A 16,185-nucleotide genomic window follows, 5' to 3' on the forward strand; every position below is an offset into this window, starting at 1 on the left:
ATCTGGCTAAACAGGAAAGAAAGCACAATGAGGGGAAACGGAGGGTGTGGCAGGCCCTTGGGGGCAGGGGACCAGAGGGAACAGGCTTGTACTCAGGACCCCAGGTCCTAGCTTTTCACACCCAAAGCCAGCACGGAGGTGGGGGTGCGGGAGACCCCTTCTGTTCCAAGAGATTCTCCCTGCAAAAACCAGGAGGGGCACAGGACAGGAAGAGTCTCCAGGTGGGAGTCACCCTGTACAAACATCTGGGTACCAACTCAAGTGGGAGAAAATGGATTCCTTTGCTTTCAACTGCTTAGAGCCAGGAGGGAAGGCAGATAATGAACAGATGGGTGGACAGGAAAGGCTTCCTGGAGCAGGTGATGTCTGGGTTGGGTGTAGACAAATAAAAAAGGGGATGGGTGCCAGGCACAGCTCTGAGAAAGAACAGGAAATTCATCCGAAGAACTGGAAGAGACGTCACTGCCCTTTGGAGTGGATGAGGAAGAAGGAGCATGAAGAGGAACGAAAGGAGTCCTTGTGAGATCCCGAGCACACCAGGGGACCTAGGGATACCTAACTCTGTCTTGCAGCACCCCCAGATGTGCAGGGGGTGACCTCAGAGCAGGTCAGAGCTCAGAAGGCATCTTACAACTGGCCCATGAGATCTGAGATGGGTTACCCTAGGGAAGGGCCATCCTGGGGTACCTCCTGAGTACTAAAAAGGAAAGCGGAACATGAGAAGGAAAATTGGGATCTAAAACTGAGAAAAGGATGCTGAGAACGGGAGACATTCTGCGACTGCCCAGGAGGCGTGCACCCTATGGTGGTAGCCAAGTGTGAGAGGTAAAGGTTTCTAACCGTCTCACCTGTTCAGAGACAGCCTGGGACACGGGCTCCCATAGACACACTTAAGTCTACCTCCAGTGTTGGCATAAAGAGAGGCCTGAAGGCCTCCAGCCACTGACATCAGTGTCCCTTCATGTGGCGGCTATCCTTCTGCTCCAGGACTTGTCCCAGCCTTTCTTTTCCACCTTGTGGCCTCTCAGGCTGGACGGTCTAGGCTCAGTTAACAGAGCCACGGAGACTCTGGTTTAAGAGGCCTCCTTTGCCTGAGGGAGCTCGAGGGAGCAGCTGGGACAGACGGTTCAGCTTTGGGGAAAGCAAGGCAATGCGACTTCATAGGGACACCGAAGTGCTGTGGTGAGGGGGACAGGGAGTCAGCCAGGCGCAAAGGCATCAAGGAGGTGAAGGAGAAGGAAGAGGCGGTAGATAAAAGGAACCTGGAGGGAAACAAATGACTAGCAACCTATATATGCTTGACAGCTGACCATTTTATTTTATTTTGTGCTGGGCACGTTTGTTGTGGTTCGTTAATTGGCAGGGGAAGCTCCCAAAACCAGAGGAGGCACGGCTTATTGGACTTACTGGGCAGAAGTAACAGAGCACAGTGAGACAAGCATCTCTCTAGATTGCACAGGTTGGGTCCATGAGGCCCCGCTGCTGCCCCCAGAGAGAAAACAGCCAGGCTGGGACATCACTGTTCTATGTCAAGCCAAGTGTTGAATCTAAACAGATGGCGTCCACTGTGGATTAATTTAGAATTAAGTCAGAATGGAATTAAAAAGTCTCAGTTCCCAGTAAGAAGTGCAAAGGAGATTTGAAAAGAGAATCGCTACCCTTTTTGTCATGTTCCCCGTTTGGCTTTCGTTGCTGGGCCAAGCGCTTCTGGGTTTCTGGACAAGTCTTGCCTCTGAGGGCAGAGGGGATGAGCTGCAGTTCCTGGGAACAGGCATTACCTCAAAGCTTTGGGCTGGGACCAGAGGAAGCTGGGCAAATCCCAGGACTGTGGACAGACAGGTCGGGTGGTTTCAGGGTACCACACACTCTGCCCCTTTTCCCTGCGCCCCGACCCCCAAGACCTGGGCTCTGGGGAGAAACCCATGAAATAAAGTGACAAAGCAATGAGGGCATGCTAACTGTAGGAGACCAGGCTGTGGCTACTGAAGGGCAGTAAGTTTAGTGATGAGCAGCCCAATCCGTCTGAGGTGATTGGGAAGTGGCTGTTGGTCAAGATACGGACGGAGCTGATACCCCAAAGACGGAGTTAAAGTCACTTTGGACTCTCAGTCTGCTGGCAGGCTTAGGGAAGGGGCGGGGAGGAGACAGGGATGCCCTAGGAGGGGAGGGATGAGGAACAGGAAAAGGGATGGAGCTAGAGACAGCAGCAGAAAGGGAGATACAGAGAGTAGGCGGGAAAACGCAGAGGTGTCCAGCCCTGGCAGTTCCCAGGGTTTGCAAAGCACCGGAACAAAGCCCATTATAAGAGGGGATAAATATTCGGTTACAGAAGTGAGCGCCTGGCTCACCTAGGCTTACACCAAAAACAAGTTCTGCAGGTGAGGAGGGGTGCCTGCCCCAGGGCCCAGGAGAAGAGCCATCAGCGTAGGGGGTGGGAACCAGGCTAAGCAAGCTTTCAGAGTCTAAGGCCCCCAGCAACCTGGCTTCGTGGGGCAACAAACAGGGGTTGTCTGCCAAAGCTCTGGCAGAGAGCCCACCTCTTACAGCCCAGGGGCCCAGCATCATGAGGGCTCTCTACCTCAGACTCAGCCTCTCAGAGCAGGCAGAGCGTGACAGCTCAGCCTTGCTGGGGGCCCCTGGCCTCCATGGGGGTGTCATTTTGGGCAAGTTCCTTCCAGTAAATTTTCCATGAGGTAGACTTTTGGCTGAGACCACTAAGGTGAGCCCTGAGCAGAGCTATGATGTCTTCCCAACATCGGAGTCCCACCTGACACCTGCCCCTCCATGCCTGACCTTGAAGGCATGGTGACAACCTTTAAGAGGGATCAGAGTCTCAGGATATGTTTGTCTCCCAAAAGGAATAACCAGCTCTCCAGCATGGAGGAGAGATTAGTCAGGACTCTGAGGGGTGCGCAGAGGCCGCCCTGAGCCTGTCTCCCAACTCTAAACACTAGGAAGCTGGAGTGAAGTCCCCAGGTGTGAGTGACCATTTTCAGATTCGAGAACCTGCTGCCCAAGAGCCTCACACTGGTGTACAGAGCTAAAGGTCCCTCCCGACATGGGGAAGTTGTCTGAAAGGCTTAAGAGGCTCCGTCCTGGGGCTGGGGAGATGGCTCAGCGGTTAAGAGCACTGGCTGCTCTTCCAAAGGTCCCGAGTTCGGGTCCCAGCAACCACATGGTGGCTCACAACCATCTGAGATCTGATGCCCTCTTCTGGGATGTCTGAAGACAGCTATAGTGTACTTACATATAATAAATACATAAATCTTTAAAAAAAAAAAAAGGCTCCGCCCTTCAAATTGCTCTCCAAAGACAGCGCTATGCAGAGGGTGGGAAGGTGAGGGTCTCCGATTTTTGTATCTCAGTTTTCCTGCTGCTCAATTTACCACCCCCCGCCCCGGAAGTAACCAGAAGTATTTAGTAAACAGCTGTAGCCAAGGTTCCCAGTCTGGCTGCAGGTGGAATCTCCAGTATTTTCTCACAAGCAACTGCAATTGGTATGTGTCTCTGTCTACTGCGGCTGTGCATATCTGTCTGTGTCTGTGTGTCCGCGAGTCTTTCTCTGTGTGTGTGTCTCTCTCTGTCTCTGTGTATACAGAGAGGGGTTAGGGAGGAAGGAAGGGCACCAGGCAGCTGGAATTTGTAAAGCAGAGCTTTGGAGGGAAAATGCTATTATTATATCACTAAGATATAACGCACAGTAAACATCCATGACAACCAAGTCCATTTTCATACCACCAGATGGACGGACTTTTTTTTTAAAATCATTATCGCTTCACCTGAATCTTAGCAGCGGCTCTGAGAGGTGGGTCAACAACAATAATACATCTTGTAAGGAGGCTGGAGGAGTGAGGTGCTTTTGGGTCTCGAAAGGTCCCAACAGACTGACAGGGCTGCATTGCTTGAAACTGTGTGCTTAGAAGGCCGGAGCTCGGAGCTCAGCAAACAGTGAGCCCTGGGTTTGATCCTCAGCACTGCGTATGATGGAGTGTGGGAATGTACGCCAGGAACCCCAGAGAGTGGGAGGCAGAAGAGGGGTCGAAAGTTCAAGATCACCCTCGGCTACACAGTAAGGTCATGACTTGCCTAAGCTATGTGAGACCCTATCTCAAACAAAACAACAACAACAATAACAATAAAACAAAAATGTTAACGAAAATACAAACATTTAAGCCAGGTGTTTTGGTGTGACTGGTGTGGGGGGATTTCAAGTTGAAGGCTGGGCTGGCTTATAGAGTTGAGAGTCTTCTCAAAAAAAAAAGTGTGTGCATGTATATATATATATGTGTGTGTGTGTGTGTGTGTACAAGGGAGAGGCTGGCAGAGCTCATGCTAGGCAAGGGGTCTAAGTTAGACACACCCCCAAAATATATATACACACAGATATATTTGTATACACATGCATATATGTCTATACACTCACTTAAATATAAAATACTAGCAGTCATTATTTCTGGGTGGGATTAGTTTATTTTTAAAGCCTCTTTGTAAGTGTGTGTGTGTTTGTGTGTACATGTGTGTGTATATGTGTGCACGTGTGTGTGAGCATGTATGTGTATGTTTGTGTGTGTGTGTACATGTGCGCATGTGTGTGTGTTATCAGAGAACCATATCCAGGGCCTTAAGTGTGCTAGTCAAGTCCCCTTACCAGTGAGTTGTATCCCCAACTCCTGAAACACTTGTCCTTTCTTAATTGGTAAATGAACGTGTAAACCATTTATACTGAAAAAGACCCAAAAGACTTAAAACATTAAACTATGAGAGAACTCTTCTTCATAATATAGACAGGCCTGGTGTACACACCTGTAGCCCTGGCACCTGGAGGGAGGCTAAGGTAGGAAAGCCTGGGGCTGGGAGGAAGACTGGGGAGTGTAGGGATGGGAGAGGAGAGGAAGGGGAGGAGGGAGGCGGGGAATACACTGGGTGGCCCTTAGCTTTTAGCAGAGCAAGCACCAGCTAGCTTGTATTTACTCTGGGGAAGCCATGGAGGCTTGGCATCCACAGAAATAGCCCCAAATTCGCATCAGTCTTTCTGCACTTTCTTCATGGAGATTAGAAAATACACCTAGATGGGCCGCTTGCTGTGGGGACACCAAGACAGAGCGAGGTTCAGCCCACACCACAAGGATGTTTCATCCCCTTCTAATGTCTCAGCTTTGGCACCTGTGGGATGGCTACCACGTGGCTACCGGCCCCTTAGCTCATGGGTCACAGAACAGTGACACCGGTCATTCCATTTTCCTTACCCTACCTTACAGATGAGGCCTGAAAGAGCACACACAGAGAGACACACAGAGAGAGACACACAGGGAGAGACACACACATACACAGAGAAACACATCTGAGCTCTAGAGGAATGTTGCTGAGAGGGGACGAAGTCCCAGTGAGTGACTCTGGAGCATTTGGGAGAAGGAGCTGAGTCCCTGCACTCTTTTTTTTTTTTTTTTTTTTTTTTATTTAATGTATATGAGTACACTGTTGCTGTCTTCAGACACACCAGAAGAGGGCATCGGATCCCATTCCAGATGGTTGTGAGCCACCATGTGGTTGCCGGGATTTGAACTCAGGACCTTCGGAAGAGCAGTCAGTGTTCTTAACCGCTGAGCCATCTCTCCAGCCCGTCCCTGCACTCTTAAACCACTAACCAGAGGAGTCCGAGAGTCCCATCATCCTACACCTGTGCCTGACAGGAGCTGGGCCTGGCACGCTGAGGTTCCACTCCTGCGCACGGCCTTTAGATAACTTTTGAGTAGGTGTCTTTCACAAGGTACCCAAGACACTTCTCTGTCCCACCGTTGGCCAAGACAGCAGAAACCCTCTTGGTCCTGTCTCTCTCTGGGATGGTTTCTCAGGAGCTGGGTCATACAACCGCCCTGGGTGTTCCTATTCAAAAACCCAGCTTACCCACCCATGCCCAAACCTTACCCAAGTTCTGGCTTGGCCAGAAAGCTCTGCTCCAGGCAGAGGAGAGAAAGAGAAAGTCTGGGCACACCCCACCCACTCACACCCATCAAGACAGAGACTTGATGTCATCTCAAGTCTCTGGAGATTCCCACAGGGGCAGACCCTAAAGGGAAGGAACCAGGCTTCCGGAGTTAAGCTGGCAAAAGACACAGAGAGAGGACAGAAAGCCACCTCCACCTACCCCCTGTTAACTGTGGTAGTCAGAGAGAAGAGCGAGAAATAAAGGCATAGTAATGTTTCATATTCATAGTTAGGACTCCAGGGAGGCCGGGCCCTCTTAGCTGAAGCAGGGATAGCTTTAAACTGTTGGTGCTGGAAACTGGGTCCCTATAACCCTGGAAGAGTTCCCCCCCCATCACCACTACTACCCTCCTAGGCTGTTCCGTGAAAAGTTCAGGGCAGAAGAGTTCTGGGCTTCAACTCTGCATCTGAGTTGTGGCCCAGATCTCGGGATGGATGGGGCTGAAGCGGGGCTGGAAATCAGCCTCAGAGTACCGCTGCACAGAAGGGGCTCTCCGGGGGCCCAGAGCTGCTTGTGTGCACGACCCATCTCCCTCCCCTACGGACTGATGCGGGGAGGAGACGCAAGACTGCGCATGCCCGAGCCGGGGCAGTGCTAACCAGCAAGGGTCAGAGTTCCTACCTGTAGGCCATTGGGGTACACATCGCCCTCGGAGAGTGAGTCCACCAGATCCTCTTCGTCCAGCGTGGCCCGCTTGTAGGTTGACATCTGCAATGCCAAATGTAGTACGGACTCCCTCAGCGTCTCCATTGCCCAAATGGGGAAGCGGGCCCCGGCGCCCCGCCCCGGCCACCCGAGATCAGCCCACGGATGGATGGCCCTCCCCGCGCGCCACGCCCGCCTCACCCCCAGAGCGGCCAGCGCGGCGGCCAGCGGAGACCACACGGTCCGCATGCTGCACCCCGCGACGCCCAGTCTGGGTTGGGTCCCCTCGAGCTCCTGTCTCCACGCGCCCGGCTGCTGGGGGCGGTTCCCGCTGGGAGGTGGGCGTGGCCGGCGGGGCACGTGCCTCTCCCAGGCCTTCCGCGAGAGTTGGGGTGGGGTGGACTAGCTGGCAGAGCCAAGCCTCATAGAGGTTTCTTTCACAATGAAGTCCCCAGCGGCAGAGACTAAGGGTCAGCAAAGCCTAGCCGAATCAAGACAGATTCCTTCACCATCAGCTGAGACACCACGGGATCTTCCATCCAGCTAGAAAGGCTAGCGGAAAAAGATAGAGCCAGGAACTCCCCCATCCTACCCCACCCCGCATCTCGGTTCCTTTTTCCGCTCTAATTTGGAAGTTTTAAAGCCAGAGGTCTGAATGAAGTCACACAATGCTAAGAAAGTCCTCTGACACGGTGAAAACTGCTGAGTGAATTTGGAGGTCTGCCACCCTCCCTCAAAGGAGGTGGTCCTCCATACACACCAAGAACTTTTGCTTCATGGACCAGCCAGACGGCTTAGCCAGTAAAGTGTTTGCAGTTAAGTCCGACCATTTGAGTGCATCGTCAGGATCCACAGGATGCAAGGAGAGAGCCAAGTCCCACGGGTTGACTTTTGCCCTCTACACGTGTCACTGCACATAAACTTCCAGACATGCACACACACACACACACACACACACACAAATAATGATCTAAGTTCTAGCCAAAAGGGGAGCCGGGCGTGGTGGCCCACGCCTTTAATCCCAGCACTTGGGAGGCAGAGGCAGGTGAATTTCTGAGTTCGAAGCCAGCCTGGTCTACAGAGTGAGTTCCAGGGCAGCCAGGGAACACAGAGAAGCCCTGTCTCTAAAAATTTTAAAAAAAGAAAAGAAAAGAAGAGAAAAGAAAAAGGAGGAAGAGGGTATGGTGGTACATACCATTAATCTCAGTACCGGAGAGACAGAGGCACTCAGACCTCTGAGTTCACAGGCCAGTCTGGTCTACATAGTAAAATCTTAAAAACAAAGTGGGGTGGGAATTGTTGCTTTGGGCTGTGCTAGGAGATGTAGGTCAGTGGTGGCACACTCCCTCAGTTTCATCCCCAATATAGCAAAAGAAAAATAAAACCACAGAGCTTTGGAGCAGATCAAAAGTTAGGTTACTTAAAACATACTTTAAAAGAATCCAGGTAGGCGAAGTCAGGTCTCAGGAGTAGAGAACTTTCTTTAAGTGTCCTCTCCCTTGCCAGGGGCATCTCCTGTGACCATCATCTAGTGTGACCATCATCTAGTTTCCCAAAAGGTACCGGTCACTTCTTTTTTTTTTTTTTTTAAGATTTATTTATTGATTATATGTAAGTACACTATAGCTGTCTTCAGACACTCCAGAAGAGGGAGTCAGATCTCATTACGGATGGTTGTGAGCCACCATGTGGTTGCTGGGATTTGAACTCTGGACCTTTGGAAGAGTAGTCGGGTGCTCTTACCCACTGAGCCATCTCACCAGCCCGGTACCGGTCACTTCTAAGAAGTCACTCAAACACTTTCAGCTTTCGAAAGAGACAATTCTTCTCTCTTTTTTTTAGGCTTTTTAAAAAACATGTATGTTTATCTGTCTGTCTGTCTGCCTGCCTGTCTGTCTAGGTACCACATGCATTCCTGGTGCCAGTGGAGGTTACAATAGGGAATTGGAGTCCTTGGAAGTGGAGTTAGGGATGGTTGTAAGCCACCATGTGGGTGCTGGGAACTTAACTTAGGTCACCCAGAGGAGCAGGCATTGCTGTAACCTACTGGGACATCCCCCTAACGCAACATTTCTTTTCAGTTCCAACTTGGCTCTCACTGTTGGGCATATATGCAAGAGAACCAGCGTGGAGGGAGGGGTGAGGTGGTTGTCCAAGGCAGGGGGAGGGGCCAGTGAGGAAAGTGGCTCCAGGGGATCCCTATGATTTAGGGGCCAGCAAGATGGCTCAGCGGGGCTTGCCTCAAATACGACCACTTGACTTCATCCCCGTGACCCTCACTCCCTCTGACAGCCCCCTCGACTGACTTCCAGAGTCAACCAGCCATTCTAAATGAAATTCTCATCGCATGACACTTGCTTCGAAGGCTTCTGTTATCCCCAACCTTTTGCCAGGCTCAGTGCTGCCCGTCTCTGACCCACCAAGGCCCCAGATCTCTCCCCTGGCTTACGTTCCCCATCTACAGACACCTGAGCTGCTCATTCTCAGCCAAGTCCTTTGTAGCTGCTGCTCCCTCCCTCTATCTGGAACATTCTTTTCTAATCTTTGCTCCTCCCACTACCAGCCTCGAACTCTCAGATTAAATGCCACCTACTTAAAAGGTCCAAATCACCCCCAAATAGCTTCCCAAATTCTCTTACGGCAGCCTTTCACTTCCTTATAGTATTTACTGTCTGCTGTGGTTGGTTTTGTTTGGGAAGCAGGGTCTTATCGTGTAGCCCAGGTGAGCCTGGAACTCACAATCCTCTCGCCTTCACCTCTCAAGGTCTGGGATGGCAGGTGTACACCTCCACACACACCCACCAGCACTCAGTTAATATGTTAGGTGTCTACTGCTCGCTGCTCTCTCTCCATCTCCCCGAAGCCTCTCCTACAGCAGCTGGGCCCTTGGGGGAGACTCCCCATCACCATGCACGGAGTAGGCGCTCAACAATAGCTCTTAAGTGAATGGTGGAGCCAGTGGACAGGCATTAAAGTGCCTCAAGTTCTCCTGAAAAATCTGGTGTCTAACAAAATGCCTGTGGGGAACACAGAAACACATCCAAGGGACACAGGTCCCAGGGAGAGCGAGCCGTGTGTGCAGGGGAAGTATCTCTTTTTTTGGGGGGTGGGGGGTGGGGGCGGGGGCTGTAGTCATGGCTCAGTGGTTAAAAGCACTTGCTGCTCTTGCAGGAGATCCAGGTCCAGTTCTATAACTCCAGATCCAGAGGATCGGATGCCCTCTCCTGGCCTCCACAGGCACTGCACACATGTGGTGCATGCCATGTGCTTGTAGACAACATAAAATGAACATTTAAAAAGATTTGTGACGCCGGGCAGTGGTGGCGCACACGCCTTTAATCCCAGCACTTGGGAGGCAGAGGCAGGTGGATTTCTGAGTTCCAGGCCAGCCTGGTCTACAGAGTGAGTTTCAGGTCAGTCAGGGCTACACAGAGAAACCCTGTCTCAAAAAAAAAAAAAAAAAAGTTTTGTGGCTAGCCTGGTGGTGGCAGTGGAGCACACCTTTGCTCCCTCCCCGCACTCAGGAGGCAGAGGCAAGCAGATCTCTCTGAGTTGAAGGTCAGCCTGGTCTACAGAGTGAGTTCCAGGACAGCCAGGGATAAACAGAGAAACCCTGTCTCAGAAAAAAAAAAAAAAATTGGGGGTGGGGTGGGAGATTTGTTTATTCTTACATATGTACATAAGTGTTTTACTTATATACATGCATGTGTACCGTATGAATAACTGGTGCCCATGAAGCCAGAAGATAGCATTAGATCCTCTGCAACTAGAATTAGAGACAGGTGGGTGCTGGGAGCTGAACCTGGATCTTCCGCAAGTGCTCTTAACCACTGGGCCATCTCTCCAGCTCCACCTGGGGGTGGGGGGTGGGGGAGTTAACCAAATTCTTGAATCTTATGATCCTCTTCCCACTAGGGAGAGGAGTTCCTATGACATCACTCCAGGGGAGAAAGACATCTAAGGGTTTTCTAAAACAAGAGCTTTGGCTACATTGACAGGTGCTAATCACCAGAGGAAAGAGTTCTGGTTCCCCCAGCACCTCCCCTGGGACCTAGGAGGGCCAGGGAAGTGAAGACCTCTGCTCCCAGCCTCTGCTCTCAGCCTGACACCCTTTCTCTTTTGTGGGTTTTCTTGGCCCCTCACACACAGAACGAAACCGGAACTATGGGAAGCAGCTTTCGGGCAGGTTAAACTCCTCCCACACTTCCAGTTCATTTCAGAGACTTATGGGAAACCTCCTGACCACTGACAGCATCTACCCCCACCCCCACCCCACCCCCATGTGTCCCTCCAGTCTCCTCTCCACGACACCTCCCTAGACCAGGCATCTCTTCAGATAGGAGTACCCTGAACTCAGAGCCTGCTCTGCTCCCTCAAGGGCCAAGGCTGGGGCTGCAGCTTCTAGATGTTTGAGCAAAGGTGCAAATGGGTGGGTGGACAGCCACCATCCCACCCATCCTGCTCCTGATGTTAGTGGCTAGATGACACAAACGGCCCAAGTACCTCTCAAGCAAAATAAACATCGCAGAAAGGTCTTTCAAGCCACAAAAGCTATGCTCCATTCCTGCTATCTGGGCGTGCCCAGCAGGTGTGTCCTCCATAGACAGAGAAAGAGGCAGGTAGTAAGTGGACCCTACACCTACTGGGTGCCACTTAAGATGTCATGTCTCAGAGCACTTCAGCCCTCTCAGTCAACTTCCTTGTCTCCACCTAACAAATAGATGACCAAGTGTCAGGGAAGGTTCACCCCTCCAGTGCCCTGGCTAGACCCTGAAGTAGCTGGGATGTGAGCTTTTCTACTGACCTGTAAACCAACTCGTGGTGGCTTCACTAAGCTGTCCTCAAGGAGGCCAGGCCACACAGCAAGTCAGTCAGGACCAGAGTCAGGTCACAAGCCTGGGTCCTGGAGACCAGGGCCTGTATTCTTTGTGGCAGGCACAACTCCTTCCAGTGAGGACTTCATGGAGTCTGGATGCCCTGGGAAGTCTAGGCCCTAGGCTGGCGGAATGGCCAGGGCTTGTTTTAATGGCCTCATTTGTGATTATATGGGTGCCACGCCCTGCCTGAGCTCCAGGAAAGCAGAACTGCTTTGTGGGGAGCCTTCCCCAACCCCACCCCGTTCCAGAAATCTGGGCTGCATCTGGGCCTGGAGCTCACAAGGAGGGTTTGGCTGAGATGGAGAACGATGAAGTGGGAATGGCTGCTACCTGTGGAATGTGGGTCCTGGGTCCCCGATGCCCAGCTGTACAGGGAAAGTGACAAGAACCAGATGAGATGGTGGCAGATCTGGAAACTGCAGCCGTCATTGTGAGTCTGGGACAAGCAAAAGTGGGACACAAAGAGGCTCCCATGTTTCTGATGACAAAGGACTGTGGCCTGGTGGTACCCAAGAATCCCATGGGCCCCAACAGCTTTAGTCACTCATGCTTCTTGTGGTTGGTTTGCCTAAGGCAGGAGATCTGTGAGGAATCTTGGAGCGTGTCAGAGGCGACAAAGAGAGCGGAGTTTCGAGACTGGGCCGGGAAGCCACACCCTGAGCTGTCTTCACATTCTGTTTCTTCTAAGTCGCCACTGTTCTGGGGGCGGGGGCCACCCTCATGGCCGAGTGCCCATCGTTTTTGTCTGCCAGCAACAAGCTGGGATCTGCGAGATGCTACGTGTCACCCAGTACACACTCATTCAACAGGCGTGAAGACGGAGCTGCCAAAGCTCACTTCAAACTTCAGTCCCCTGCCCCACTCCGCCACTTTCCGGCTTTGTGACATTGGCCAAGAGACTCTGTCTTTATACCTCAGTTGGATCATTTGGAAAACTGGGTAATTAACAGATAACACCCCCCCACACACACACACACAGAGGTGATACATAACGAGGTAATAAAGATACATGGCCAGCGCCATAGCAGGTGCCTGTGTTATTCCTATTGCTATCCCATAGTGTGATGGTGCACAGGTGCGTGTGATGTGTGCACTGCACCCATGTAAGCAGGCACATGCTCTGCTTCAAGCAAAACAATAAATAAATGTAACTGACCGTGGCTAGCAATAGAGCTCATTGTAGTGTACCTGCATTGCATGCCCAAGGCTTTGGATAATTAACAATGGTAATAATAATAATAATATATGATAAGCCACCCTCCAAGTCGCTGACACTCACAGCACCTAGGTCCAAGGTTCCTTTGTGGCTTCATCTTATCCATATCTATGATCACTTTGCGGGACCAGTCCTAGGTCACCCATTTCACAGGTTTGGAGACTGAGGCCTGCCAACTAACACAACTAAGACTTGACCTCAGATTCTCCTCATCTTCCTTTAGTTCTCCTTTTCTTGTGGCTCCTCACCAGGGCCCAGATCTCAGGCCAGGTAGGTGGGAAAGAGACTCGGCTTTGAGCCACCAAACGGTCTCATGGCACAGGCATATAAAGGAAAGGGGGATGTAGGACAAGAGGCAGAAGAGGAGGGGGTGGGAGGGTGGGGAGTGGAGGACTGAAGCCGAGGTTTAGGGAACCACCGGAGGTTAGAATACACAGGGGCGGTCAGGTTCTTTACTGCTTCCTTTGAGACACATGGCAGCCCTGCTGGGGACTGAGTCACTATGTTCATGTACAGTATGACAGAGACTACACATGCCCAATTGGCCCATGTTGACTTGTGTACCTAAACCCGGGAGACCCTGAGGGCAACAGCTGAGGCTGCTTTGGTGCCCACAGGATAGGGTTGCCCATGCCTGACTGACCCTATTTTTGTTGTTGTTGTTGTTGTTTGTTTTTTTGAGACAGGGTTTCTCTGTGTAGCCCTGGCTGTCCTGGAACTCACTTTGTAGACCAGGCTGGCCTCAAACTCAGAAATCCACCTGCCACTGCCTCCCGAGTGCTGGGATTAAAGGTGTGCGTCACCACGCCCAGACTGACTGACCCTTCTTCCCTAACACATGGGTGGCTCAGTGCACACCCCACCCTTCCCAGCAGATCATTCCCAGCAGTCATCTCTGGCCTCCAGTCACGGCCCCAGTGGCCCAGCTCCCTCAAAAAGCCTTTTTCTGTTAGCCCCCCCCCAGTCCTCGAATCTCCCTATGGCTCATTTCCCACTGAACTCTGGATACAAAGAGGTAAATTAACTGACTAGATCCAGCTGGTCTTCTGCTAACAGACCAACTTCCTGGGTGTGCTGACTGCTGACTGCTGACAGGCACCACCACAGCAGACAGCCAGGCATGGGCACAAATGCAACTGACAGTGGCTCGCTCCCCTTAGGGTCTCCTGGGTTTAGGTCCACAATATGGACCAATTAGGCATGTGTGGTGCCCCAGGATCAGACCCTTGCATCTCTCCTGCTTCATCTTACAGATCCACTCCCACAGACACTGGAAACAGCAAAACATGGGGCCAGTCTCCTAACACAGCACAGGTTCCTGCTCCCAAGCCTTTGCATGTCCACAACCAGCTAACTCCTCAGTTCAAAAATCTTCCTCCAGGCAGCCTTCCAGGGCTTCACCAGGTCCCTTCCCTGCTCCTCACAAACCGACCTTCAATCTAAATAGCATGGCTTTGGTACCCCAGTCATTTCCTGCACTTTGGCTTTCACCATTTCATGGGGATGGGAGGAGAACCCAGCACGCAGGGTCTTTATGTGTGCTGGGCTAACTAAGGTACTTAGCTCAATGCCTAACAAGAAAGTGATACTCAGTCACTGTCCCCTTGCAGGTGACATACTGTAAAAGAGCCAGCTCTTTAGGAGGGAAAAAGGAAGACCCACAGGTAAAACTAAAAGGACTGTAGAGGGTGCTCACACAGAAGGTGCTCGTACAGAGGGTGCTCACACAGAGGGTGCTCACACAGAGGGTGCTCAGACAGAGGGTGCTCACACAGAGGGTGCTCACACAGAGGGTGCTCGTACAGAGGGTGCTCACACAGAAGGTGCTCACACAGAGGGTGCTCAGACAGAGGGTGCTCACACAGAAGGTGCTCGTACAGAGGGTGCTCACACAGAAGGTGCTCACACAGAGGGTGCTCACACAGAGGGTGCTCACACAGAGGGTGCTCACACAGAGGGTGCTCACACAGAGGGTGCTCACACAGAAGGTGCTCGTACAGAGGGTGCTCACACAGAAGGTGCTCACACAGAGGGTGCCCACACAGAGGGTGCTCACACAGAAGGTGCTCGTACAGAGGGTGCTCACACAGAGGGTGCTCACACAGAGGGTGCTCACACAGAGGGTGCTCGTACAGAGGGTGCTCAGACAGAGGGTGCTCACACAGAGGGTGCCCACACAGAGGGTGCTCACACAGAGGGTGCTCACACAGAGGGTGCTCACACAGAGGGTGCCCACACAGAGGGTGCTCAGACAGAGGGTGCTCACACAGAGGGTGCCCACACAGAGGGTGCTCAGACAGAGGGTGCTCACACAGAGGGTGCCCACACAGAGGGTGCTCAGACAGAGGGTGCCCAGACAGAGGGTGCTCACACAGAGGGTGCTCACACAGAGGGTGCTCAGACAGAGGGTGCTCACACAGAGGGTGCCCACACAGAGGGTGCTCACACAGAGGGTGCTCACACAGAGGGTGCTCACACAGAGGGTGCTCACACAGAGGGTGCTCACACAGAGGGTGCCTAACAGGATGCTCACACAGAGGGTGCTCACACAGAGGGTGCTCAGACAGAGGGTGCCCACACAGAGGGTGCTCACACAGAGGGTGCCCACACAGAGGGTGCTCACACAGAGGATGCTCAGACAGAGGGTGCTCACACAGAGGGTGCTCACACAGAGGGTGCTCACACAGAGGATGCTCAGACAGAGGGTGCTCACACAGAGGGTGCCTACACAGGATGCTCACACAGAGGGTGCTCACACAGAGGGTGCCCAGACAGAGGGTGCCCACACAGAGGGTGCCTACACAGGATGCTCACACAGAGGGTACTCAGACAGAGGGTGCTCACACAGAGGGTGCCCACACAGAGGGTGCTCACACAGAGGGTGCTCACACAGAGGGTGCTCAGACAGAGGGTGCTCAGACAGAGGGTGCTCACACAGAGGGTGCTCACACAGAGGGTGCTCACACAGAGGGTGCTCACACAGAGGGTGCTCACACAGAGGGTGCTCACACAGAGGGTGCTCACACAGAGGGTGCTCAGACAGAGAGTGCTCACACAGAGGGTGCTCAGACAGAGGGTGCTCAGACAGAGGGTGCTCACACAGAGGGTGCTCAGACAGAGAGTGCTCAGACAGAGGGTACTCAGACAGAGGGTGCCCACACAGAGGGTGCTCACACAGAGGGTGCTCAGACAGAGGGTGCCTACACAGGATGCTCACACAGAGGGTGCTCACACAGAGGGTGCTCACACAGAGGGTGCTCACACAGAGGATGCTCAGACAGAGGGTGCTCACACAGAGGGTGCTCAGACAGAGAGTGCTCAGACAGAGGGTACTCAGACAGAGGGTGCCCACACAGAGGGTGCTCACACAGAGGGTGCTCAGACAGAGGGTGCTCACACAGAGGGTGCTCACACAGAGGGTGCTCACACAGAGGGTGCTCAGACAGAGGGTGCCCACACAG

At 52.5% G+C, this 16,185-nt stretch overlaps 1 protein-coding gene across 3 annotated transcripts in view; it reads right to left on the minus strand.

Moving 5' to 3' along the window:
- Positions 1 to 16,185, minus strand: part of Ece1 (endothelin converting enzyme 1) — a 107,234-nt gene that overhangs the window by 45,096 nt on the left and 45,953 nt on the right. For 2 of the 3 annotated variants that reach the window (XM_021160195.3, XM_021160196.2), the window contains one exon: positions 6,608 to 6,694. In XM_021160195.3, coding sequence (XP_021015854.1) covers positions 6,608 to 6,694 — 87 coding nt within the window. Of the gene's footprint in view, positions 1 to 6,607; positions 6,695 to 6,832; positions 6,974 to 16,185 lie in introns of those variants that run through there. The other variant, XM_021160194.3, reaches the window with a different exon arrangement.

The sequence above is a fragment of the Mus caroli genome, unplaced genomic scaffold (genome assembly GCF_978045245.1).
Source record: "Mus caroli unplaced genomic scaffold, Mus_caroli_1 scaffold_6, whole genome shotgun sequence".
NCBI lineage: Eukaryota > Metazoa > Chordata > Mammalia > Rodentia > Muridae > Mus > Mus caroli.